A 27,647-nucleotide genomic window follows, 5' to 3' on the forward strand; every position below is an offset into this window, starting at 1 on the left:
CAAGTGCCGGCTTTGAAAGGATTGGTATTCAAAATAGAAGCAATTCTAATGGTAAAGTAAATGTAAAGAAGTCCAACAAAGTTGTGACTTTTATCCTGATGATTACTTCTAGACTTTAAAATAAGTCAAACATTGGAAATTAAGTGACTAATTTTTTATTTGGTGTCCCCACTCCCTACTGGTGTCCTAAGTAGTTTCTAGCCCACATTTGAACCATCTCAGTCCCTGAGGCCCCTAGGTCACACTGCTCTGCAAAGACAGGAAGTCTCTGGAATTGGCTGTGAAATTGGGCCAGGCTATCAGGCTGGGAAGATGCCTGTGTTGGAGCAGGAAGTGACTGCAAGCAGAGACCAGGGCACCTGCAGGAGGTGTTCCATGAGTGGGGAGAAACGAAAGCTCTCTGAGAACAGCCTCATACTGTCCCTTGCAAAGGAGGACAAGCAAACAAAGTCACAGAAATGGAGGCTCTGGTAGAGCTATAAGTCATATTCTTCTGGGGTTGGGGAAACGCAACAAAGACCACCATCCTCACCCTCAGGAAGAAGGTGGAGCCCAAATCCAGAAGGGCCAAGGCAAAAAGAGTGACAAGAATGGCAGAGGAGGGTGTTAGGAGGGTCCAGCAGCGGGGCTAGGAAAGGAGTTGGAGATTCCTTGCTCCCTAGGGGATCCATGGCATCCTCCAGAGCTCCTTGGGACTAGGGCTCCTTCCTGTGTTCTCTAGTTCCTTCTAGACTCCAGTCTGGGGATGAGGGGCTGGAATTAAGTGCAAGGACATCCACTAAGAGTTCAACTCTCATATTTTCCTACTTTTCCTGTTCTTTTTTTTCCTTTTTTATAATAAGCTCTATGCCCAACGTGAAGCTTCAGCTCATGACCCCGAGATCAAAGTGTACATACTCTACCTTCTAAGCCAGCCAGATGCCCCTTCCCCTGCTCATTTTGATATTGCAGAGGCTGAGGGGGCAATGGGAAGGATTGTGGAAAGAGGTTGGGGAACTGTATCAAGTGGTTGGGGGAAATTCTGAGCTCTTCAACAGCAATTGGTAGGAATTTGCAAAACTCTTTTAAGCAATGTAAAAATAAACAGCTGGTAACTCTTTGATTCTCTGCCTCAAAAGGAGAAAATGTGTTTGTTTGGGGAGCAGCCAGCAGGCAGCCCCCCCACTCTCATTCTCCCTGACCTAGTCCCTCCTGCCCACTCCCTGTCCCTAGCTGTCTGGCCCTGGTTCCTCAGCCACCCACCCTTTTAGAGACCCCATGGCTTCATGGGGGCTAGCTGTTCTCTGGCAGAGGGAGAGTGGGACTGGAGACCCTTGTATGCTGGTGGACCAGGCCAAGGTTCCAGAGGACTCTGGGTTGGAGAGTTCTTTGTAGAAGTCGGAGCACTGAACAAAGAGGTCTTTGAGACCTGGTGAAAGCCCTCAAGAGCCAGTGCCTTCAGCCCAGCCTGCTTGCTGTCCTCATACCCCCAAGGACTGGCTCAGGCAGACTTCTGGCTCTGGCCCTTTCTCCCCAGAGGAGATTTCTGATGCAGCTTTGTGCCCCAAATGCTGCACTGAGGTACTCAATTCACCTGAAATGTCACCAGGGATGGGGCTGTCCCCTCAATGCCCTCTCACTCCTTCTCTTTTTAAGACTTTGGAGTCAAACGGACTTGCTGTCAGTGTTAGCTTCTACCACTTACTGGTGGAGGGATCCTGAGCAATTGACAATTTTGACTGAACTCATTTCCTCATCTATAAAATGGGAATAATGATATTATTCACTTCATTGGTTGGTTACACAATGCTTAGCACATGTTAAGCACTCAATACACATCAGAATCATGATTATTATTTCTAATATCTATCACCATTCTTTCTTTCCTCCTAAACCCTGCTGGGCTTGACCCTCCAGTATGACCCCAGTCTGACCCCATCCCAAGTCCATCAGATGGGAGACCCTCAGTTGAGCCTGACCTGGGCTCTTCATAGATATAAGGTGTGTAGTTCCCCAAGGTGGGGGTATAGGAGTGGGAGTCATGTGAGAAAACTTCAGGCACTAAGTAGTACAGGGTGGGTTTGACACTGACCTTAGATGATTGAGAGGACTTTCAATGGCCATGTTTGTATCACTTACAAGCACTCAACTCCTAGAGAGTTCTGGAAAGTTCCAAAAGTTCACTGGTTCCTCTTGCACTGTTGGTGGGAATGCAAACTAGTGCAGCCACTGTGGAAAATAGTATGGAAGTTTCTCAAAAAATTAAAAATAGAGCTGCCCTATAATTGATCCATTAATCACACTACCGGGTATTTATCCCCAAAATACAAAAACGCTAATTCAAAGCACCCCTATGTTTATTGCATTATTTACAATAGCCAAACTATGGAAGCAGGTCAAGTGTCCATTGACTGATGAATAGATAAAGAAATGTATGTGTATATGTGTACGTGTGTGTGTGTGTGTGTGTGTGTGTGTGTGTGTATACATACATACCTAATGGAATATCACTCAGCCATCAAAAAGAATGAAATCTTTTTTCAAATCTTCCTGTTTGCAACAATATGGATAGAGCTAGAGAGTGAAATAAGTCAGAGAAAGACAAATTCCATATGATTTCACTCATATGTGGAATTTAAGAAACAAAACAAACGAGCAAAGAAAAAAAAGAGAGAGAGACAAACCAAGAAATGGACTCTTAACTATAGAGAACAAACTGATGGTTACCAGAGGAGACGTTGGTGAGGGGATGGGTGAAATAGGGGATGGGGATTAAGAGTATACGTGTCATGATGAAAAAAAATAATAAAATGAAGTAAAATAAGATAAAATAAATAAGTTTACTGGTTCTTAAGCTTTGAGGTGTTCAAGGGATTTATGAGAAGCTGGCTAAACTTCTGAAGCCTCTTTCTAGCAAAATGTAGAATTCTACATGTTTTGCATATAATTTTAGTAGGCTTATCTGTGGACCTCAAGTTTTCCTGTACTCATATCAGTTCAGAAACTGACACCCAGAGGGGTTAAATAATTTGTCTGAGGCCCCACAGCTTGCAGTGATTTGAACCCAGACTGTAATAGTCCTTGATTTTGAGGAAAATGCCTCCATCTTGTCTCTGATTAGATTGTGTTCACTCCCCGTCTTGGGCACTGGGAGTCTTTGCAAGCCCATGGTGGATTCCCTGGGATCCTGACGAGGTTGTTCAAGGATGAACTCAGATGGGACTTGGGCTGCGTAAAGGGATTGAGAAAGGCAAAGCCAGATCCCATACTAAGAGCCCAGAGGCCCTGCACATGGAAGTGAAGGGTTAACAGAGCCTGAGTGTGGCTTTGTATGTGCGTGCTTGAGAGCAAGGTTGCATGTGCAAAGGCGCACGTCTCTCACTTGTGCGTGTTGGTACCACAGGAGCAGGACCGCAGGCCAGCCTGGGAGAGAGGTGCCGCAGTGTCCTGGTATGAATGGGCCTCTGTCTTCAAGGCTGTGTGAGCCTCTGTGTGTACAGGTCCCATTAACTCGCCCTCAGCCACACATGGGAAGGGGAGGAGAGGCCCAGAGAAGCCGAAACCACTCAGAGTCCTTCTGATTTTAGAATGAAGTGGAAGACATAGAAAAAATAAATAATAAAGACCCAAACTCATATGTGACTAGAGTATACACACCACACACACACCCTCTGGTGCCGTCATAACCTTCTGTACCTATCTGGGTGCTTTGGGGTGAAGAATCTTCAACTCTTGTCCTAAAACAGATTCTAGATTGCTGACCCTATTTACCTTTGTAGCTGTCTTCTCTTTGTGAGTCTGGGTTTGGCTTCTCTCTCCAGACTCACCTGCAGCTCTCATGATGCACACGCATACCTCCAACCCACCAAGCAGGCCTCACTTGCACCATTATGCCTGGGATGGACAGGCTTGGCTCAAGTCCTGTCCTGAGCCCCATGTTCCCACTCCCCCTTCTAGTCCTCTCTGGGCCCCTGTTGCCCTTGGCTGTGGTTTGTTTAATGGAGCAACTCCTGTCTGGGAGCAACCCAGAGCTCAGGACACAGGCAGACACTTGTCCAAACTGGCTATTTTTTCACCAAAGGAGCCAAACCACAGTGATGGGCTCAGTGGCCTGGCCAAGTGCCTCCTCATTCCTCCAACCACTAGCCTGGCCCCCACTCCCCTGACTGGCCCTGATTACCAGTGGCCACTGGTTCAGGACTCCTAGTTACCTATCGTGAGACCTCCTCAGCTGGAGTCTGGTCCCCCATGTGAGGGGAGAAGAGAGATCCAGCTTCTGAGGCAGTAGCTGAGACTGAGAGGGATACCCTGGGGACCAAAAAATAGACCAACAACCATACCATATTCATCCCTCTCTTCCCAGTTCCTGTCACAGGGTAGGTCCTAAAAAAATAGATGAGTGAATGGTTGAATGAACAGAAGATAGATAAGCGGATGGGTAGATGGATGGATGGATGGATGAATAAAAAGACACTCTCAGATCCAAGTAGACATTCTGATAAAAACCTAATTTGGGGTGCCTGGCTGGCTCAGTCAGTAGAGCATGTGACTCTTGATCTTGGGGTTGTGAATTCAAGCTCCACATTGGGCACAGAGTTTACTTTAAAAAAGTAACAAACCTAATTTGATTCCTTGGTCCAATCATGGGAAAGAAGGAAGGAGAGACCCAGGTCTAGACGGTGTAACCATCTTACTCCAGAATCTAAAGGAAATCTCTGAGCTCAGACCCTTTATAGCAGGACTTTGAGATGCCCCTGGAGGTCTGGGGTTGAGTGAAACTGGCGTTTTCTCCATCCTCATGTCTATTCCTCAGGCCCCTTCTTGCAGAGGCTTCTCTGCTCACTAGAAAATGTGCTCTGCAGCTGAGCAAAGTAGCAGTGAGTCAGGGAGGCGTGGAATGCACAGAGAGAGGAGGCTCAGGCTGATGGTGGTGGTGCCAGGAACAGGGCCTGGGGACAAAATGTTTTAGGCTGGGACCAGAGCAAAGTGTTATGTGCTTGGACTGGGAGACTGAGGACATTTCCAGCACCTAACACAGGGATCTGGCATAGAGTAGGCACTTCGTTATTTTTGAATTAATTAATTAATTAAACACTTCTATGTCCTCTCTTCTCTCTGGCTAACACCCCAAAATAATTTTCCAGGGGCTATATAGGATTCTAAAGAGCCCTGGATCACTAAGGATCTTCCTCTGGAGGTAGAATGAATCAGGGTCAGCAGCCCTGCAGAGGGAAAAAGGGACAGTGTGTGCGTGTCTACCCCCACCATCCCCAGTCCCCCTCTCTCACCCTCATCTTCCTCCCTACACCAGTTACCATAGTATTGATCCAGAAGCTGGGGGCACCAGGAGGGAGCAATACAAAGCCTCCATGCTTACATGTGTGTGACTGTGATGGTCTCGTCTCAAGCTCTGGCAAAAGGCCTGCTCACCCCACTGGCATAGGATGATGTATGGGGCCGGAGGCTGGTCTTCCGGTGGAGAAAGGCCTTGGATGGTAAGATAGGCAGCTCCATACCACCAAGGCCACAGCGGCAGGGCTCAGAGACCCCATTCAGGAGTCCAGTCCCCCAGGCCAGGCCCAAGCTCTCTGCTACTAAGATCCTCATGGAAGGAAAGGCTTAGAGCTTCTCCAGGAGCCTTGCTGCTGGAATGTGCTCCTGAAGTCTGATCAGTATTTCTTGCTGCAATCTGCCTTGAGAGAGTCCAAGCAGCAGCCTTCCTTACAGCTCACCCATGGTCAAAGCTACCCTCTGTATTAGATCTAAAGTCTGGGTTTTGAGACCCAAAGAGGCTTGCCTCTGGTCTGAGTTGAGCCCATTTTCTGAGCAGACACAGAACTGTTGGCTCAGGGCAGGCAAGGAAGGCCTCGTGAGCCAAGAGAAAACAATTAGGAGTAATTACCATCAACAGAGGCCCCCAGTGAGGGGTGAGGGTGGGAAAGGCCAGTCTGTGTGAGAGGGAGCTGCAAGTGGCAGACTGATTTTGGGGAAGAAATCAGAGAGAGGGTGGGAGGAAGGGTGTGTTGTCTTTCTTCTCCAGTAAAAGAGGAGGACCCTCCCCCACTCGGCCGGCCTCTAGTTTGAACTAAGTTCCACCTCTACAGGGGCTCTGTGTACGGAGGTGGGGGTGGGGAGCAGGAGGGCACAGGGCTACACATTCCTGAGATTCTCAAACCAGTTGGAATGGCTGAGGAAACTCCATACTGAGGGGACAGAGCATGAGACACAGAAACAAGCGAAAAGACAAAATGGAACACTGTGGAACACCAGAAATGTCTCCAGATGTCCCCACGCACACACCCTTGATTCCTGGGCCCCTGTGGGGATGAGCTCCACCTGCTTGGTGTCTCCCTCCTCATCACCCTCCCATCTTCAGCCCTTCCCCCTTCTAGGTTAGGACCAGAGGCCTCCAAGGAAAACGTGCTAATGTGGGCAACCCAGAATTGGGGATGAGAGTGGGAGGCAAAAGAAAGGCAGTGGGAGAACGGGTTGTGGTAGGAGGCGTGAAGGGAATTCCTCGGTACCTCTTTCTGGAGAAGCCGAGAGGAAATGAACCCAAAGGCAGAGGGACCCCACCATGCCACTTGACCCTCCAATCTAAGGTGAAGAGGCAAGGACCTCAATCCCTCTCAGGAGACAAAAGAGGGAGGGTTAGCCTTTGGAGACCTCACCAAAGTTTTCTTCTTTGGTTTCACATTGATAGAGCTCCCATGATGTCCACGTCAGGTGCTTGCCCTGTTAAGATGCAACAGTGCTGGCTGTGTGGAAGCAGCACCTCATGGGGCTTTCTAAGGGATTTGGGGACATATGTTCTTGGCTTGGAGTCCCTCTTCCTATCACTGTCACTCTGAGACTTTGGGCTAACTTAGCCAACCCCTACGCTCTGTGGTTTCTCATCTGAGAAATGGGGATAGTAACAGCACCTATGCACTTGTCAGGATTAAATGAGGTAATGTATATAAGGTGTTTGGCACAAAAGGCCTCAATAAATGCTTATTCTTACTGTTAATGTTATTGGAAGGAGATAGTTCTGCTAGGTGGATAATGCATTTGAAGCCAGAGACCCCGGCTTTTACAGTAAACCAGACCCAAGGTTTGGAGAAGAGGCTGTCAAAATGGAAGGGACGCTGAGTAATTCCTTCACTCCTTCAACAATCCTCTCCTTCCACTGTTCGAGGCACCTGGGACACAGAATGAATAGGATTTTAGTGAGGGACAGACAGAACAAATGAGTAAATAATAGAGTCATATCGGAAATGCTACGGAGAAGGAATGAAAGCAATGGAGCCAGGGAGTGTGAGAATTGAGGTGTGGGGTTGACAGTGCACCAGAGTCTGTAGGAAGCAAGGGAGTCTATCTGGGGAAAAGCCCTCCAGACACAGGAAGCAGGAAGTAGAACCTCTGTGAGGTGGAAGCAAGTTTGGTTTGTTAAACACCAAGGAGGCCTGTGTGGCCGAGACCAGTGACCCTGAGCTGAGGGGTGGGGGAGGCTGTTGGAGGGGTGGTGGGCCCACAGTGTAGGGCCTCGTAGGCCATGGTAGACAGAGATCACTGACCGGTGATAGGCTGATGGGAAATGGGACACAGGTACACAAGGAAGCAAAACAGTTTCCCTGGAGTTCAGAAGAGTGTCTGGAACATGAATTCCTTAAGGAACAGAACAAGCCTCCCCACCTTCTCCCCAGGCCCTTTGTAACTTTCTGCAGTGCAAGGCCACGCCAGGCATCCCAGGAGCAGCTGGGGACAGAGGTTGACTCTGACTCATGATCTGATCCAGGTTCCACTTTGAAGGAGTCTTCTCCCTGTTTGGTGATGGACATGCAGATCCAGGCAATTATCAGCTACCTTTAACCACATTCAGGAATCAGAAAGTAAGAATGGCTTGAAGGCTTCCCTCCTCGCTCCAACCATTTTCAAATGGCCAAAAAATCTTAACCATGCCTAGAAAAATATCAGAACTCAAGAATATCCTGGAGGCTATAAGAGACTCATTCTAACTCACACACATAAAACCATTTTATCAACATAGTGGAAGATTTTTCAGAAGCTGGTGCTTCCTTATGTTTTATTCTCTGGAGTGTGAACTTTACAGGTAGAGCACTTCTTTTAGATTGTGAGGAAGAAGGGGTGCAGGAGAGGGGAAAGGAGACAAGGGATGCTGTTAGCAGAGTGGGTTGGAAGTCCTGACTGGTGTGTTTGGCTCAGGAGGGCTCTCTGGCCAGCTCCACAGACAGGTCTGGTTTTAAAAAGTGCCGGAGAGCCACGGATTTGCATGTTATTTGCGTTCCAGGCTTCAATTCCAGGTATGTGGAATGAAATGAATGAATGAACAGTATTCAGACTCCTGGTTAAGGGGTGGACTCAGGAATCCAGACCACATTGAGGATCCAATCACTGGTCCCACTTGGATCAGGAGACACAGACACAGAGACAGAATAAACAGTCAAAGAGACAGAGAGACAGTCTTAGAGAGACAAACACCACCAAGTCCTTTTTTACCAGGGAGTTTCCAGTCAAAGCAAGAAAGCAAAATCCACAGAATTTATTTTAAATAAATCAACCTTTAAGAAGTAGGGAGAGAGTCACATGTAAGTAGATAAATGCAACACCATCCCTGACTTATCTCCACCTCTGTCCTTCCATCATCCACAGCCAGCTTCAAAGTGGACTGTGTGCCTACGAGTCGGCCTTCTTGATGAGGTCCACTGTTTGGTGTCTGCCTAGCCTCCAAACTAGTTAGACTCTATGGCCTTTGAGGACAGGTGGCTTTTATTTCCTTGGTCAAACCAAATCTTCACACCACCCTCCAGGGCTCCCGAGTCCAGTGATTTAAACACATGCTTATTAAAGACCCAGTGTAAGGGGTTCCCCAGAGTATCAGATGAGGCAAACGCCCTCCAGGAACTTAGCTCTGGCTAACAAACAAGACACAGACAGGCAGCACGTAAAATGCTCCATTTAAAGGGCAAGGCAGAAAGACAGGGACTCACAGTCTCAATCTACAAGGGATGTACATCACTGGAAATAAAAAAGATGGAGAAAACCAGAAAGATGTGTGGTTAGAAAAAAAAACACTTTGATTAGCCCCTTGGGACAGAGACTATGACCCCACAAGGGCAGGCTAACCTGCCAAGGAAGATGTGCAAGGACCGAGTGGGGCTTTAGGTGTTGGACCAAAGATGACCTGTTTGGAACCACAAAGGAGGTGCAGCCCCACTGCAGGCTGCCATAGGCAGCCCTCCTTCTCTGATCCTCAAAATGCTGTCTTTCTGAGTCAGTGTTTAATGCAATTACCCCCATTCCTCCCTGGCCAGCCAGAGAAGCAGCTCACACTCTTGGCTTGAAGAAAAGGCACCAAATCATTCACCTGCCCTCTGTGGCAATGGGTCTCAGACCATTCCTGATGTAAAAGACAGACTACAGGGGTGCCTGGGTGGCTCAGACGGCTCAGTGTCCGACTCCAGCTCAGGTCATGATCTCGCAGTCCGTGAGTTTGAACCCCACATCGGGCTCTGTGCTGACAGCTCAGAGCCTAGAGCCTGCTTTGGATCCTGTGTCTCCCTCTCTCTCTGTCCCTCCCCCACTCATGCATGCTCTTCCTCTCAACCAAAAATAAACATTAAAATATATTTTTTTTAAATAATACAATACAAATACCATGTGGAATTATATCATTTTCTGATTATAAGGGCTGCAGCGGTCTAGTAAGAGATTTTAAGATAATGCAGTCAGGGAAGGCTTCAGGCAGATGAGGATTTGGGTCTGTGTGTGCTCTACAGGTACTTGTGAAAGGAACACAGGAGTAAACTGAATGAAGGGTGTCCAGCGGATTGAAGACCCTGGGCTCCATGTATCTCTCTTTCTCAAACTTTCCCTTCTGGACACTCCGGTTCTGCAGAGGGGGAAGGACATTCTCCAGGAGTCAAGCAGTTGATGGCTACTCGTCAGCTGAGAATGGAGAAAAGGCAACAGCTATGATCTGTTGCATTAGGATGACACTCTGACCTGGGCCTTATTATTATGACGAAGCCATATTCATACTGGCCTTAAACTTTGAATCTTTACCTTGACTGAATTCTATTCCAAGCAGGATTATGGCCCTCAATGTTTCAGAATCTTAGACTTTGACAAGACTCTAGATATTTGGTCCAACCACTCATAATTGGAATTATCCCTACCCTATCCCCAACAGACCAAAGAGGCAGCCTGCACTAACGTTATCTTAAGGTTTATTTTCTGGCTCAAAGTCTTCTAGTTTCTCTTTTATATTCTACAGGGGATTCATGAGTGGATGACCAGCATGACCCCACATACCCTTAGGTCTCTCCTCATCTCCAAAGCTGGGAATGGTAGTCTTACTAGATGGGCTCTTTAATAGATAGTTAGTGTTAGGACTCAGCACAGGTGAAATAGGCCCTGGGCTATAAGGAAAGATGCTGGCTCAGCCTTATTTGTCCCCTCCAAAATTTTAGGATGAATTTGAAGCTATGGGCAGGTTCCTCCTGGGCAGGGAAACATGGCAACTTCTCCAGGGGCTCAGCATATAGCCTGTTTGAATCACCAACAGGGCCTGAGACTCTATATTCTACCTTGCCCTGGCCCATCCAGGTGGAGCAAGGGAGAAGACAAAGTCTAAGTGTCAGTTATCTGTCTCTCTTACTCTGAAGACATATTTGAGAGCTGGAGGGATGGCAAGGGAGAATGACCAGAAGCCGAAACATTAAAAACACTGGTGCTCTTAAGTGAACCCTCTCCTTCTCCTCTAGGCCTTTTATAAGCCATGTGAACCCAGGTGGTGATGGACAGAATATGGGATGGGGTTGCTGGCAGTACTTTTTCAGGCTACCTGTGTCTGCCCCAGGACACTAAAACTTGGGGCTAACATTGCTAGGGACAGTGGGGAGAAGATGCTGGCACAATTACTCAATTAGAGGGGCTAAAGAAAATTTGATACCACACACAAGTATGAAGCATCTCATATATAGAGAAGTCAATTTACACATTTATACACAGTCTCCATGATGGAGAGGAAGAGGGAAAAGAACTCTTACATTCAACCCCAAACAGGACTCCCAGGAGCAACGATGGGTCCCAGGCAAAAAAATGGGACAGAACTAACCTCCATGCCTTGGGCCATGTATTCTCAAATGTTCTGATTTTCTCTGTACAGGGTCCAGGAGTGATTGTTGGGACTGTGGTTTCTGTTGAAGGCTCTATATCTAGATAGAGTTCATCATCTCTCGAGTGTTCCTTTTTAAGGGGAGGTAGGTCATTACGAGCACTGAGCACAGAGAAGAATGGAAGATAGGAGAAAAGGAAAGCAATAGGCTTTAGTTTAAAGCAATTTAAATAAGATATTGGTAGCATGCCCTTAGCCATGTAATGCAAGAACCTCTTTTTTCCCCTCTCTGGTCGTCAAAGCCCACCCTTAAATAAAGGAGAAATTAAGTTTCCAGATGCTAGTCCTGATCTTGTGGCTAGCTCTCTGGAAAAATAGCCCACCATAGAAGTCAAATATAGACCCAAATATAGTCAAATGGGTGGTTCCCATTGAGCCACCCTGGGCTACAACCTATGTCTCAGCTTGGTCCACCCATGTAGGGTGGTCTCAGGATCACTAACTTCCCCTTGTACAAAAATGTATTGACCAGAAAGGGGGTCCACGTTCACACAGGCTCAACAATTCCTTATATATTTTTCAAAGTGCTTTTGTTGCATGTTTCATTTTCTGTTATACATGGCAATAAATATTTGTTGCTTTGGTCTGTACAAAAAGTCTGTGAGGAAGGTAAGACAGATGTTATCTAAATGGACAAACAATAAATACAGAGAACTATCTTGTTCTGAGTCCCCCAGACAGTAGCAAGAGCACCTGAAAAAACTCAGGTCTTCTGATTCATAATCAGAATCTATACCATATTGCCACCTTTCAAGTTGCCACTGAAATACATTAAGTACCAAGAATCCATGTACAGGAGTCCTACAATGAGCCTGCATGCCATAGCTTTCTAACAGAGAATGTGAAAGGTCTCAGCAACTCATAAATAGAAAGCTATTTATTTCCTATAGAAAAACACAAGAAAGAAAGAAAGAAAGAAAGAAAGAAAGAAAGAAGGAAAGAAAGAAAAGGTGGTCTTCCCCAAAAACGCAGGCAGTTATGAAAAAGGTAGGACATCTAGTTGCTGGAGTGGAAACAGTAACATTCAGTTAACAATGGAATATTTAAAAAAAATAGTTTTCTTTTCAAATTGTAACCTGTGGTAAAACATAGAAAAATGTACTAAACAAGCTTGGTATAAAACAGAGTAAAATTTTCAAATAAGCCCAGAGAGAAAGCACAATGTTGGAAAGGATGGGGTACAAGGGAAGAAGAGAAAATATTTCATACAAAACTACCTATTACAATACAGAAAAAAGTATAAAACGTTCCTATTTTGGAACTGAAGTACAAAATGACACTGGCATTGGATCGTTTCACTATCTAGCCTGAGGAGCGCTCGGTGGGTGGGGGAGATGCTAGAAAGAACAAAAGGAATAGCGGTTTTTTTAGTCTCAAGTCGATCAGTCCAAATTCCACCCGTTTTCCAGTTGAAAATCTTGCCTCCCTCTGTAACCTCTACCCCTAAGCCAAAGTTCATTCAGGCCTCAAAATATTGTTAGGAAGTCCACAAACACCCTACACATAGGGGCTGGGCTCTGTGCGTGCTAGAGCTAAATTTGGAAAATGGAAATAAATCTACAGGCTAAAGTGGTGAACACATTCAGCCTTTTAAAAAAACACGTATCCCTGTGAAATATATATATATACATATATATATGTGTATATATATATGTATATATATATATATAAAATTCTCTGTGGTTAGAAACATATTTAAACTAACTAGCCACAGACCAAACTAGACCTGCATTCATCCAATGCTGGAATTTTATGCTAAAGACTGAGGTCCTTCTTCTTGGTCAGAAGTAGGCGGCAGTAAAAGTGGTGCCTTTGTTGCTCCACTAAACCGCTCCCTGGGTGGGTCTTCCCCATATCATGTGTTGTGAGCACATGCAAACCCCTGCTTTAAGGAAAGGACTGCCTGGGACTTTGGGGTCCACCCAGGGCTCATGTGCTGTGCCTCAGGATGGGAGGAAGCTACAGATGATAAAATAGCCTTGTACAGAAGCAGACGGATTTCACAAAGAGGCATATAAATAGGGAAAATCCTGGAGGAGGGACTTATGCATGTGACCCAAAGTCCAGTTTACAGTCACTTTCCTGACAACACATCTTGAAAATCCTGTGTGTATGTATGTGTGCGTGTATATGCTGGTGGTTTTCATCCCTACCTTTTTGCCCATGCCCTTTCCTACCTCTTAGTAAGGCCTAACAAGAGTTTATATGAAACCAAGAATCTGTCCAAGCTTCTCTCGGCCCCCAAATTAGGGACTGAGTGAGGCTGGAGCCCTTTGAAAACAAGATGGCAGAACTGAAGAAGTGAAAAGCAGTCTCTCTCTTCAGCTTAGGGATGTCCCTCACCCCTTTCACAGCACCAAAGTTTCTTTGCAAAAATAGTATCTGAGATACAAAAGGAAAGGCAGATGTGCTTGTGAATGCATCTCGCCAGGGCCTGGTCCAGGATCAAGGGCTTTACAAGAACAGAGGGTTGGGAGCAGCTGTCTCCAAGGTCTCTGGCTATAGACAACAAAGAGCTGGTCCCCCGCAAGGTCAATGTCGGCTAACTGAGACAGTCTTCACAAGAGCTTTCGGTGGAGAATCTCCCAGACCATCCGCTTCCGGAAGTATGGCATGTGTTGCTGTAGGGACACAGAGATACACTTAATTTTTTTCATTGTTTTTACCCAGACCCAATACTCCTTTCTTCCCTTCTCAAGATTTACAACTAAAAGAGCCTCAGTTGCATTTCTGGTCTTTCAAATTGCTCAATTCTTGATTACATGTAATTTTCTTCTATTGTTTTCTACTGCTATCTCTATTGCTCTTTTCCATTGTTGTGGCCTTACAAATTTTATTGGGCATTGCTAGAAGTCCCCAGGCTATACCTGAACTTCTCTAAGAATTTTGAGAATGGTGTCTATCAAGTACTCTATGTTGAACCCTGAAGAAGATAGGAGTCTAAGGCCCAAAAATCAAAAATTCACTTTTTAGGGGAAGAGTTATAGGAACTGCAAGAATCAGCTCCACTCAAGGGCTATGGTGGAAAAGTCTGGTAAAACCATTAATGTGAAGTGAAGGACACAGAATAAACCATAATCTCTAGTCTCAATCCACTCTGGTCTCTGAAGGACCACATGGACAGAAATAAACAATCACAAACTAAGAGAAGAATGATCAGGTGTATCAGGTGAGGGGCAGAGAGGAGGAAGGCAACATGACAAATACACTAGGAGTTCAAGGTGTGGCCTGTTCCAAAACCTGACTGCTAACTAAATAAAGAGAAAATGAAGAAAACGTGCTCTGGTCCCAGTTCTCTGTTTCCTATAGGAATTGAGGTAGGTGAGGGAGAGAGAGAAGAAGAATCTGCTAATGACCAGGATTCCTTGACTACGATACGTGATGTAATATAACCCAGGATGTAGCCTATCACTATCCTTTTTCTTGTGATGTGGTACCGGCAGTAACCACCAGTGTTATGAGCCACAGACAGAGTCCCATAAGCAGAGCAAGTGGATGAAAATACATCTATCGGGCAGCCTGGAGACAGGGTGGTCACAGGGCTCCTTCCTGAAGGCTCAGCTCACCTGTGTGAAGTTGATTGGTCTGTCTTTGGTAATGCAGTCAGCATATTTGCAAGCAAACATGCCACAATCACTTCCATTCATCTGCTGTGGAATTTCCTGAAAGATCAAAAACAAAAAGGTAACATTGTTCCAAACTTCTTTCCTTCTAATTAGATTATAAATAAGAACCAAAGAATACAAATGTTATAGGTTTCCCTGAATTTTGAAGAGATGACCCTAAGTCCACCACCCAGAACAACAGAAGCTCAGAGGAAAAAATATAGCATCTCAGTCAGGTCTTCATATTAATATTAATCTTCCTATTAATAACACAGGAGACTCTCTTAGACTTCCATGACACCCAAGGATGTAAAGACTAGTCCCTCCCACATGGCCAATCAGCAAACATTTCCCACAGGAGTGAAAAGCTCAGCAAAATAGCTGGGCATTTAGAAAACCTAGTTCTGCATGAGAAACACATTACCAGTTTTCCCACAGAACTTACTCTATCTTCCCTGAGGAACCAAACAACCAAGCTGAAGTCAGGCTAGACACTAAGATAGAAGGTCCCTGGGAATCAAGCAGTAAAACCTTGCCTTCCCAGGATTTCTACTTTATCAAGATGAAATGTACCTGGCTTTTCTTGCTGAAGAGCTGCCAGCCATTGGTGTCAAACTCTTTCCTTTTCTTGTCAATGCTTTCTTGCTTTAGGTATTGGCTAAAGGCATTGGGAGAGAATGAGATGAGCTGTGGGAACACTGAGGACAGCTGCCACCTTAAGAATGGGGCTAACAATCCTTAAGAAGGGTTTTGTTTGCACTTCTGGGGAAAACAGTATATAATGCAATGCTGGGCAGGGAATCTCTGGACTCCTAAACTTCCCCTGCAACTCCCCATAATTCATGCCCACCCTGGCAACCCAAGAGAAACATGACCTCTGCCTCTGACACCCAGGTTCCTGCTACCTGCTACTCATCCTGAGGAATGAGTTTTGATTCTTTTCCCTGGTTTATATGGTCCTTTAGAACTCAGTCTCGTGGAAGAAGATTTCTCTAGCAATATCAAGACATTTATTCACTATTTTAATTTTGACTCTCCTGTGTGAAAATTCAATCCAAATCACAACTTGATGAGTGCATACCTCATATACAGCACTCTTCTTAAGTGCAAACTGTTCATTCTGGAACCTACCTCCTCCTGGCCACCAGAGTGGTACAGTGGTACAGTGAGGAATAGGCATTTTGGAGAGAGAAACAGATAAAGGGTATAAAGAGATTTGCATTCTGGTTCCCAGTTGAGCCACTAACTAGTAGGACCTGAGCATATCAAAGTCACCTCTGTGAGTCTTGATTTCTTCATCTGAAAAATTAGGAGGGTGGATTAGATGATTTCTAAGTAGTTTCTATATCTATATATACATATTGACTCACTCATTATTTTTAGTGCACTGGGACAATAGTTGTCCCATATATTTGGGGTATCATATATTACTATAAAACTTGACTTACTCAGACATAAAATATCCATTCCTAATATGAAAATTTTCTTTATTAATCACTCCATTGACGGTAACAAAAGAACTGAGTTCAACAGCTGGAAAAACACAACATATGCCCTGACACCAAACTCTTTTGTCCTCAACTCCCTACTTACAGGAGGATCCTGCAGGCTTCATTGTTTATCCCACCCATAGAGTCGTAATAGGTAATATTCTTCTTTCGAAAGTCCACAACCTGGGAATAAAAAATCTGCGTGTTTATAAAATGAAGAAAAGTAGTTTCTCAGCTTTTCCCTTCCCTGGAATTTAGAGCCTTTTGCCAGATTTCTTGTGAAATCACAACAAGTTTAACTGATACTCTGCATTATACCATGCTTAAGCTGTGAGGAAAGAAGAAGGGGATTATTTACATGGAACTATGGTGACCTCATTAGTGGCCCTGAAATCTTTTTCTCGTATGTAGGTTCTTCATCTGCAATGCAGACAACAGTGAAGACACACATGCTCTTCAGAGACTGTAAGATGAATAAAATCATTTCCACACAGTGTCAGAAAGATGGTAAAAGATTTGGGGTTTTGTTCTTTATGTACAGAATTTCTCTTTGGCTTTATGCTTTTAAAATGTAATTCAAAATAGATTGTGAAATAACTTTTATATTTTTGTTAATATATTAAGCTAATGTATTCATGTTCTCAGGGTCATAAAAAGTATTAAATTACCAAGTATGCAAATCATGATTAGGCAGAAAACAATAGTCACAGAATCTGAGTTGGCAGCATCATAAAAAGTCACTTTTTCTCCCCATGCCTTGCCTTGAGGCTGTTTATAGACTTACAACTCCCTTTTAAATATTTCCAGAAAAGGAAATTCCACAACTTTCTTCAAAGTCTAAGTATCTCCCACTCTTGACAGGAAGTTCATTGATCTATCCAATTTTCAGCCAACTAAATACTATTCTTTCTCACAATCATCCAGTGAAAATGTAGAATTACTACTCACTACTCTGTATATTCTATAATTATGTAGATTTCTTTTAAATTTGATTAAAGGAGAGGTACTCACAGCAAGACACCAGTGCACTCCCAGGTGAATGGGCACCAAAAGAATGTCAACAGAAAACACATCCACTTTCTTTGTCCAACGTTTCACTGCCTGATAACCAGCCGTTTTTAACTTAGTGAAAAAAAAGGTATTAAATGCATGCACACTTGGTAATCCCTTCTCTTTACTTCGCTCCATCAACATATTCATGTAGAAATTGATGATCTATGGGAAGAAATTTATGTATTAAAATAGATATTCAGTCCTTTCAAAACAGTTGTATTTTATGAAGGAAAAGCAGTTGCTGTATTGCACAGCATATATTATTGTTTCCTAATCAATTAAGACTTCAACACCCAACAGCCTCATGCCCCTAGATCAAATTCTGGAGGGTTGAGGTACTTGTAAACAGTGAAAACAGAAAAAGTGAACACACACACACACACACACACACACACATATTATGGGTTGTAGGATCCATATGAGAGCATGCTGGTCAGATCTGTAGAAGACTGAGGATTAGGTCAAAAAACAAGAGTGCGGAGGAAGGGGTGCTAGAAGGCGAGACTTAAGAGAAAAGGAAAGGAAGGAGCCAAACATTTTGATAAGACACATTAGTAGTTACTTTAATCTACTGAGGCTGGGTGAACAACTTAAAGAAATCCTGAGCTCACAGTCTAGTATAATAGCTAAGACCAACAGTTCAATCCTTACATGTGGGTCACGTAATTTTGCACAGACAGAAAACTGTTCCATGGCTAAAGACTGCCTTTCCAGCCTAATAAGCCATCTTGCAGAGGCAAACTGCTTTGGTCTCAAGTAGAACTGAGTGACAGGATAAACCATCAACCGCACTGGGAAAAACACCTCTAAACTGACAGCTCAGCACTGTACCTTTACAGAGGCAGACACGGATGTTGTATAAAAACCTACATTACATGAGACCTGAAAGCCCAGTCACAAACATGAAGAGTAAAGTTCTCCTCCAGAATCTATATGGTTAGCTTTCTCATTTTTGTTGACTCTATTTATGCCTCCAGTATCAAGTATGAGCGAAAGAAATTTAATTCACGTTATGGAAGATACGTGATACTTTCTGTTAATGAAACAACGTATTCTCTAATATTGACCGTGTCCACTATGGTTCCCGTAGGTCCAAGACACCGTGGTACTCAAGCCTGAAAGTTACCGTGCCGGAAGTTACTGCATACCGACTTTATGTGGCCAGCTAAGGCCAGGCCAGTGTCTGTCAACTGCAAGGAATGAATGGGCTAACTGATCCACAGCTTGGAAATATGACTAAGAAAACAGGCACATTTTTCAGAATGCTTTTTGGGGAATGGGAAAACGCCCCTGTCCTTTGACAAATATTTACACACTAGGATGCCAGAGCAGTGAGCTACTGCCCAACAGTAGGCAACTACATACTGGGTAGGCAGCAGGGAACACTGCCAGGAACACACCAAAACATGGTCTAGACTAGAGAAAGGGCCTATAGAAGAGGACGCCTAGGCAGTTGCAGGGAAACCACACTCGCCTTGAAGCAGAGCTCTGAGGGTGGGGGTGGGAGGGAAGACTAGGACTGAAGACAGACACTGTTCTGCCTGCATCTCTGAAGTCTGAGCAACAGGCCCAACAGGTCCAGAGGACTTGGGTTGTGGCTAATCCTCTGCCTAGTGTGATGCCCAATAGATAATAGGAGCTCAGTTATTTTAAATAATGATAATGAATCAAAACATAATTAGGATCACAGATTTCTCAAATGGAGGCTTTCAATCTAATTCTGCCCCCAAGGATAATGGTGCTAACGATGATTCTAGGCCTGTGAAAGGCAGCCAGGAATGCAGGAAGACTTGTCCAACAGGCACAGATTTCTAGGCTATAAACTACATTCTCTAGTGAGAAAAAAATCAGCAAGAAAGGATTGATTCCTCTGGTATTCTACTCATCCCACAGCATTAGCCATGTTACGAGGCTAAACCCTTCAATCCAAGGGGTGAAATGAATAGGCAGATGACTGCCATTCACTGTAAGCCAAATTTTCCATGGTGCAGACAAGTCATGTACTCTAAAAGGCAATAAGGACTCGAGCAGGAGATGGAAAGAATCAGGCAGAGATAAGGAGGCCCAAGCACATGAAAGCCATGAAGAGGTATCTCCCTTAGGTGTCTATCAGAGGAGCATCACCTTTGGGATCATTACCCTGAAGTGAAAAAGGATGACATAAATGAGTATCATGCTACCCATGATTTTCCTAGGAGGAAGGAGTTCTAGAAACCAATGAAATTAGACTTACACAGCCTGGATTGTTAGGTTTTTTATTTTTATGTTTTAATTGTAAAAGCATGGACTATAAAGCTGAAGGCCAACCCAACTTAAGAAGAAAAGAGACCTAATGATCAGGATACCACATTGTCTAATTCCGTTGAGAATCCCTCTTCCATCGCTTCAGTTCTGCCTCCAACCAAGGTCTGTCCACTGTGAGGGAAAGGACCTCCTCCAAAGTCAGCTTGTTAATTAGCTCTAAGGAGTGATCTGGGCTCTTTTTCACTTCCCCTGTATCCCAGTAGAAGGGAGCTTGGTGGCCTCAATGTTCCTTCCCATTAACTGAGGATGTATAATCTGACATCTGAGGCAGAACGAAGATCCAAGTTTCCTCAGTTTTTCAGCTATTACTCTGTCCAAATGAGGAAAATTGCCATAGGTCAGCCAAGACACAATCATACCAAAAAAAACAAGCTAGGAGTTAGAGAACAAAAAGAATCCTACGTGTCATCTCACAGAGGAGGGCTGAAGATGAAGGAAAAAGAAATGAGAGAAGGGATCACAGTGTTTAAGATGAAAGAGAAGCAGTGATAGAGCATTTGCTTGTGTTTTGTGAAGACAAGGGTCTCTCCCCTCCTATAGTGAGAGCTTTTTTGCACACAAGACTCTCTTAGTGCCAGAAGATCTTGAATTCCCCTTGAAATAAGGGGGCTAAAAGTAGTAAATCAGCCCTGTGCTGTGTTTGTCTTGCCAATATACCAGTATGTGGGGACAAGTGCCAGTGTTGGTCCACTTGTCACTCTTTTTGGGGCCCACACTTGTCTGTATGCCCGCTGCGGCTCCAGTGACTAAGGGGCTGCCCCTCCTCCTGCCTTCACAGCCTTGGCCATGAGCGCCTGCTTGTCTATGCAGTGCTTTTTGAGGGGTGGGACTGTTGTTTATAGTGTCTTGTTCCTTTGTGATTTTATTTGAAGAGCTGCCAGGCTGAAGCTGGAAAAGCTTCTCTTTTAAAAAAAGAAGCCTACAATGTTTTCAGACTAAGGACTCAATATTTTCCCTGTATGTTACCACAATGACATAAATGACCACTGCTATTTGTATCTTCCTTCTCACCCAGTAAACCAGCTAAACTATTGTTTTCTCATCCATTTAGAAGTAAAACATCTCAATAACAATACTATCTTAACTTTTAACCCTTCCCAATTCTACACATTAAACCTTTCTAACTGGCTTAGAAAATGTTCTGAAAGTCCTGGGCTTAGCAGTGCTCCTAAGCAGAGACCAAGGCAAGTTTGGGGGGAGCCATTTTCCCTGTTTTACTTTTCTACGTTTTCAACTTGACCTCCCTATTCTGATGGTCAAATTAAATCTATCCTTGTCAACCACAAACCACAGAGATAAGACAAGCAGCAGCACTTATGAGTCAGGTCATTTGCCCCTAAGATCTAACCTAATTAATACAGAAGGCAGACTTCAGGTAAGCTCTGTGTATTGCATCCCTCACTGTGAACACATACCCAGGATTTTTCTCACATGCAAATTCAAGTAACAAATTATTTATTAGAATTACTGCCAAAGTTTTAGACAAACACAGACAACATCTATTTTTATGGAGTTGTGATAACTGCAATTACTATTCTCCCTATGACCCTGCATAAATCCCTGGTTTATCAAAAGGACTAGTTCTATTAAGAAACGCCTTTAAGAGATAACTATAATGATGTGGAACCTACCAGTAAGTCATGTTAGAAACACTGAAATTTCCAATCTGATCACTATTCTACATGTAAGAGTACAGAGCATATGGTAGACACATATTCACCTAACTAATTTATCTCATTTTGCCTAGTGGAATCACTTTTTATTCCCTAAGGAAAACCTATTCCCTGTGCTAGGCTTGACTAGTTGGGCTTAATGTTTTACATTAAATGTTTTGCTCTCTTTACTGAGCATCACTTAAATTTAACAGCTTCTTGGAAACAACCAGGAAGCTGTGATCACTACTAATTCTCCATTTCCACTTTTGTTACAAAAGTCAGAATGCTAGGCAGAGTTATGTGCTCTGATTTCAGATGCTGATTCTGCAATAAAAGTCAGATGATCTTAGTATATCACTTATTATGTCTTACTTCTTACTTCCCTACTATCAATCAAGTAAGACTAACTTCTCTATACCCAAGGCTATTGTGATACAGGATAGTTGAAAGACATTTCTTTCCTTTCAGAGATGAGATTTACAAAATAGGTAATTAGTCTGCCTGGCTAGTTAGGTTTGTCATCAGTGTAGTCAGTCTGCTACATAGATTCTACCTTAATTCACCTGTACTCCCTCACTCCCCATAAATGCTATGAGTCTTTTCCTTATGGTGTTTCCCTAGCTGGAAAGAAGTCAGAAATACAAAATTCCAACAGTCTAATGATTTTGCACTTTGGAAATAATTGACAATAATTAATAAGGAAAGACATGTCTGCTTGCTCTTTTCCTAATTCATCCATGTAAATTAATAGTAAGGGATGATAGGAAGAACAGGGTCCTGGAGGGAAAATAAAGAGACCGGAGAGCATCATCCTGTCTCTCCACACGGAATAGGGCATATTTAGTGCTGTGTAGAGAAGGAAGTGTTTCCTGCCCACAAGCATTTGGGTACCTACTCTGGCTTTTTTTTGTTTTTTAAGTTTATTTATTTATTTTGAGAGAGACAGACACAGCCTGAGTGGAGGAGGGGCAGAGAGAAAGGGAGAGAGAATTCCAAGCAGGCTCTGTGCTGTTAGCACAGAGTCCAATGTGGGGCTTGCATCCATGAAGCTGCGAGATCATGACCTGAGCTGAAGCCAAGAGTCAGATGCTCAACTGACTGAGCTACCCAGGTGCCCCTACTCTGGCTTTTTATATCCTTAATGATTTTCTACTTCTTCTATTGATTGTTGAGAGAGATGCGAAAGTCTCCAACAGTAATTAAAGATTTATCTATTTCTCCTTTCAGTTCTATCAGTTTTGCTTCACATATTTTGAAGTTCTGTTACTAGGTGTATACATATCTAGGTTAAGTACTCTTGAAGAACCTACTCCTTTTGAAATGTCTGTCACTGGTAATATTCCTTGCTCTGAATTCTACTTGATATGATATTAATACAGTTATATTTCATCTTTCTCTTGACTAGTACTTGCATCCTTTTACTTTTAACTGTCTGTGTCTTCACATTTAAAATGGGTTTCTTGGGGCGCCTGGGTGGCGCAGTCGGTTAAGCGTCCGACTTCAGCCAGGTCACGATCTCACGGTCCGTGAGTTCGAGCCCCGCGTCAGGCTCTGGGCTGATGGCTCAGAGCCTGGAGCCTGTTTCCGATTCTGTGTCTCCCTCTCTCTCTGTCCCTCCCCCGTTCATGCTCTGTCTCTCTCTGTCCCAAAAATAAATAAACGTTGAAAAAAAAAAATAAATAAAATAAAAAAATAAAATGGGTTTCTTGGGGCACCTGGTTGGCTCAGTGGGAAGAGCACACAACTCTTGATCTCAGGGTTGTGAGTTGAGCCCCATGTTACGTGTAGAGATTACTAAAAAAATTTTAAAAAAGCAAAAACAGGGATTTGAAATAAATAATAAAACAAAATGGGTTTCTTTCTTGTGACAGTTCTGCTTTTTTTTTTTTTTTTTTTTTAACAGAGACAGCACACTTGCATGCAAGCAGGGGAGAAGGACAGGTGGAGAGAGAGACAATCTTAAGGATGCTCCACACTCAGAGCAGAGCTGGGTGTGGGGCTCGATCCCACAACCCTGGAATCATGACCTGAGCTGAAATCGAGAGTCTGACGTTCAAATGACAGAGCCACCCAGGCCCCCCATGTACAAATTTTAAAGGGGAGGTAAAAATATCTCTTGAATAATATTTTAATATTTACTATACACTAAAATGACACATTTTGCATACATCACATTAAGTAAAATATACTATTAAAATTAATTTTACCTGTTTCCTTTTACTTTTTTCAATGTGACTACTGGAAAATTTAAGGGGCACCTAGATAGCGCGGTCGGTTAAGCATCCAACTTCAGCTCAGGTCATGATCTCATGGTTCATGAGTTTGAGCCCCGTGTCGGGCTCTGTGCTGACAGCTCAGAGCCTGAAGCCTGCTTCAAACTCTGTGTTTCCCTCTCTCTGCCCCTCCCCTGCTCATTCTCTCTCTCTCAAAAATAAACATTAAAAAAAATGTTTAATTACATATGTGGCTCACATTATATTTCTATTGGGTGTGCTGGCTTAGACCATTTACATTTAATGATTATTGATATTGCTGGGTCTGTTCTTCATATCTTTTTTCTTCTTTTCCTGGCTTCCATTGGATTGCGTATTTTTATTCCATTTTATCTTCATTATTTGCTTATTAACTATACCTCTTTGTTTTTTATTTTTGTTTTTCAGTGGTTGCTCTAGGATTTTTAATATAGGTCTTTAACTTATGACAATCTATCTTCATATAACACTATACCACTTCACATACTGTGTAAAAATCTTATGCTAGTATGTACTTTCACTTCCCCCCTCTTTTGTGTTATGACTGTCATATCTTATATTCCAAATCCCACAATACATTGTCTTATTTCTGCTTTCACTAGTCAATTGTCTTACAGAGGTATTAAAAAATGAGGACATTTTCACTGCTCTTCATTCCTTTGTATAGATTCAAATTTCTACCTCATAGTTTCCTTTTGTCTGAAGAATACCCTTTAATATTTCTTATAAGACAGGTCTGTTAGTGATGCATTCTCTCGGCATTTGTTTGTCTGAAAAAAGTACACCCTTGTTTTTTGAAAGATGTATTTGCTGGGTACGGAATGTAAGTTGACAAGTTTTCTTTTCCCTTCAGTACCTTTTTCTTAAAAATTTTTTAAGTTTATTTTTTGAGATGGGGGCGGGGCAGAGAGAGAGAGAATCCCAAGCACTGACAGTGTAGAGCCCCAATGTGGGGCTCAAACCCACAAACTATGAGGTCATGACCTGAGCAGAAATCAAGAGTCAGACGCTTAACTGACTGAGCCACCCAGGCACCCCTTTCCTTCAGTATCTGAAAAAGGTAGCTACACTGTCTTCTGGCCTACACTTACTTCTGTTGGAAACACATTATATATTCCTTTAGTATATAATGTATCTATTTTCCTCTGGCTGCTTTTATTATGTTTTTCTTTACCACTGGTTTTCAGCAACTTGATTATTATACTTTTTGGTGTGGTGTCTCTTCTACTTGGGGTATGCTGAATTTCTTGAATCTGCCAGTGTTTAAGTTTCCAAAGTTGGAAAATCTACCATTGTATCTTCAAACATTTTTCTGATAACACTTACACCCATCTTTCCTTCTGAGATTCTAATTACATGCTCAGACTGCTTAATATTGCTCCACAGCTCATTGATACTCATCTTTCTTCAGACTTTTGTTTCACTTGGATTGTTCCTGTTGCCATATATTGTAATTCACTACTTTTTTCTTCTGTAGGGTCCAATCTACTATTAATCTTACCTCATACATTCTCTATTTCAGATACTGTATTTTTCATCCCTGTTAAGTTCAACTGAAATCTTCTTTTACATCTTCCATTTTTCTCACCATAATGTTAATTTTCCTCTAAATTCCTAACCATATGGAATGTATTTATAATATCCCCTTTAATATCCTGCCAACATAAGCTAGTTCTATCATTTTTGTCATTTCTGGGTATTTCTAGTAACTGTTTTTTCCTTTGTTCTAAGTTGCATTTTCCCTCTACCTTATATGCCTGGTAACATCTGATTGGATGCTGGATATTGTGATTTCATGTCACTAGGTTTTGTTGTTACCAGAATATGTTTGTATTTCTTTTTTATTAAAAAAAATTTTTTTTAACGTTTATTTATTTTTGAGACAGAGAGAGACAGAGCATGAACGGGGGAGGGGCAGAGAGAGAGGGAGACACAGAATCGGAAGCAGGCTCCAGGCTCTGAGCCATCAGCCAGCCCAGAGCCCGACGCGGGGCTCGAACTCACGGACCGCGAGACCGTGACCTGAGTTGAAGTCAGACGCTTAACCGACTGCGCCACCCAGGCGCCCCTGTATTTCTTTAAATATTGTTGGGCTTTTGTTCTGTGATACAGGTAAGTCATTCAACTCATTTTCAAGTTTTCAAGACTTAAATTAAACTTTGCTACCACAGGTCCAGAGTAGCCTCTATTCTAGGGCCAGTTTGGCCCAACTCCTGAGGTAATATCCTTTTGAGGCTCTATTCAATGCTTCATGACCTTTCCACTCTAACTGGTTGGAATACGAACTACTCTAAGCACCTGTGTTAGCTTTGAGGTTTGTTCTGATTCCTTTTTTTCTGGTGTTCTTTCCCTAGCCTCTGGTATTTTCTTTCTATATACGTACAGATCAATGCTCAGTCAAAGATTTAAGTGGGGCCTCTGCATGTCTCTGGGACTTTCTCTTTGTGCAGCCACCCTCCCTTCAGTATTGTACCTCACAAACCTTAGCGACTTTCACCTCCCTGATGTCTGAATTGTCTCCTCCACTTGGCAAGACTGTCAGATACTTCCAGTTTCTTCCAGCTCTCTACCCTCAACATACCACCCTAGTGAGGTGGGGAAATCACTAGCTCATCCCTTTCATTTTCCTTCTCTCAGGGATCTTGTTATCCACCATCTGAAAATTGTTGTCTCATGTTCTGTTCAGTTTTCTAGCTAAACTGAAAGGGTAAACCTCATCCATTTTATTTTATCATGACCAGAAGCAGAAGTCAGATCCATTTACTTGTATGCCTACATAATTTCCATGTATTTCTAAATTTATCTGAAGACTTATAAAACAATGCTTAAGCCCTCTAAGAAGTAGAATCATCAGGCTATAAAGCACAAACATCAAGCCACTGAATCACAGAAGTTACCTAAATCAATCGCCAGGAATCAACAAATAATTTCTAGTGCTGGCATCCATTTAAAAATATTTCCTTTCTGGGGCACCTGGGTGGCTCAGACAGTTAAGCATTTGACTTTGGCTCAGGTCATGATCTCATGGTTCTTGAGTCTGAGCCCCACACTGGGGTCTGTGCTGACAGTGTGGAGCCCGGAGCCTGCTTCGGATTCGATGTCTCCCTCTCTATCTGCCCCTCCCCTCTTCACGCTCTCTCTCTTTCTCAATCTCTCTAAAATAAAGATATCATATGTTTTCACTCATATGTGGAACTTGAGAAACTTAACAGAAGACCATGGGGGAAGGAGAAAAAAATAGTTACAAACAGAGAGGGAGGGAGGCAAACCATAAGAGACAAATACAGAGAACAAACTGAAGCTTGATTGGGGGGGGGGGGGACAGGGAAGAGGGGAAAATGGGTGATGGGCATTGAGGAGGCCACTTGTTGGTATGAGCACTGGGTGCTGTATGTAAGCGATGAATCACGGGAATCTACCCTCAAAACCAAGAGCATACTGTATATACTATTTAGTCAACCTGACAATAAATTATATTAAAAGTAAACAAATATTTTTAAAACATTTCCTTTGTTTCTTGATTGTGATTTTTAATCTAGTTTTGCAACTAATTCCACCTCTTCTTAACCCTGACCTCCTTTCTTTAGATATTTCTATTCAAAACTAATTGCCAGACCCAGTATAGAAATCCCCATCTATAATGTCCCTGGTGTTATCAGCCTTCCAGCCTCCTTTTGTATTCTTTACAAAGGCAGCCAGTTCCCACATTCCATTTTTGAGAAGTTTCATTTTCTTATAGTGAGTTAAAATGTCAATCCTGTCAATCATTAGTCCTCTGAAGCTATACAGAATTTAACTATTCATCTATACATAAATCCACTCATGAAAATATGTTTGAAAGCTGTTATTTTATGAACAGGTAATGTAGCCAACTCTTCTTTTAGTAAAGAGATAAGAGAAAGGGTAGCCTAATGGCTTTCTGTACATATTCTAAATACAGGACTTCTAGGTTTTATTTTCCTTATTAAACTAAATCTGATCCCCTTTACTTCTAGGATCTTATATTCCTTGTCTATAAAATGGTAAGAATATTATATCAGTTACCTTATTTTGGAGAAATATTTAAAGTAGCCTATAAAAGTGATAGGAAATACAGAAAGAAGAGAAATGGTTATAATGAAAATATATAT

At 43.0% G+C, this 27,647-nt stretch overlaps 1 protein-coding gene across 8 annotated transcripts in view; it reads right to left on the minus strand.

The window, feature by feature from the left end:
• The window catches only part of SENP1 (SUMO specific peptidase 1), a 77,337-nt gene that overhangs the window by 13,587 nt on the left and 36,103 nt on the right, over positions 1 to 27,647 (minus strand). For 5 of the 8 annotated variants that reach the window (XR_006204815.1, XR_006204817.1, XR_006204819.1 and 2 more), the window contains 9 exons: positions 17,265 to 17,468; positions 16,357 to 16,436; positions 15,337 to 15,421; positions 14,725 to 14,820; positions 11,099 to 13,779; positions 7,654 to 7,781; positions 6,983 to 7,160; positions 6,651 to 6,714; positions 2,072 to 2,208 (listed from right to left, as the gene is read on the minus strand). Coding sequence is in view for 2 of the 8 variants with exons in the window: in XM_042946355.1 (XP_042802289.1) it covers positions 13,717 to 13,779; positions 14,725 to 14,820; positions 15,337 to 15,421; positions 16,357 to 16,436; positions 17,265 to 17,468 (528 nt within the window). In the remaining 6 variants the exon portion in view is untranslated. The other 3 variants (XR_006204816.1, XM_042946355.1, XM_042946357.1) reach the window with 3 other exon arrangements.

This window comes from Panthera leo, chromosome B4 (genome assembly GCF_018350215.1).
Source record: "Panthera leo isolate Ple1 chromosome B4, P.leo_Ple1_pat1.1, whole genome shotgun sequence".
Classification (NCBI taxonomy): Eukaryota; Metazoa; Chordata; class Mammalia; order Carnivora; family Felidae; genus Panthera; species Panthera leo.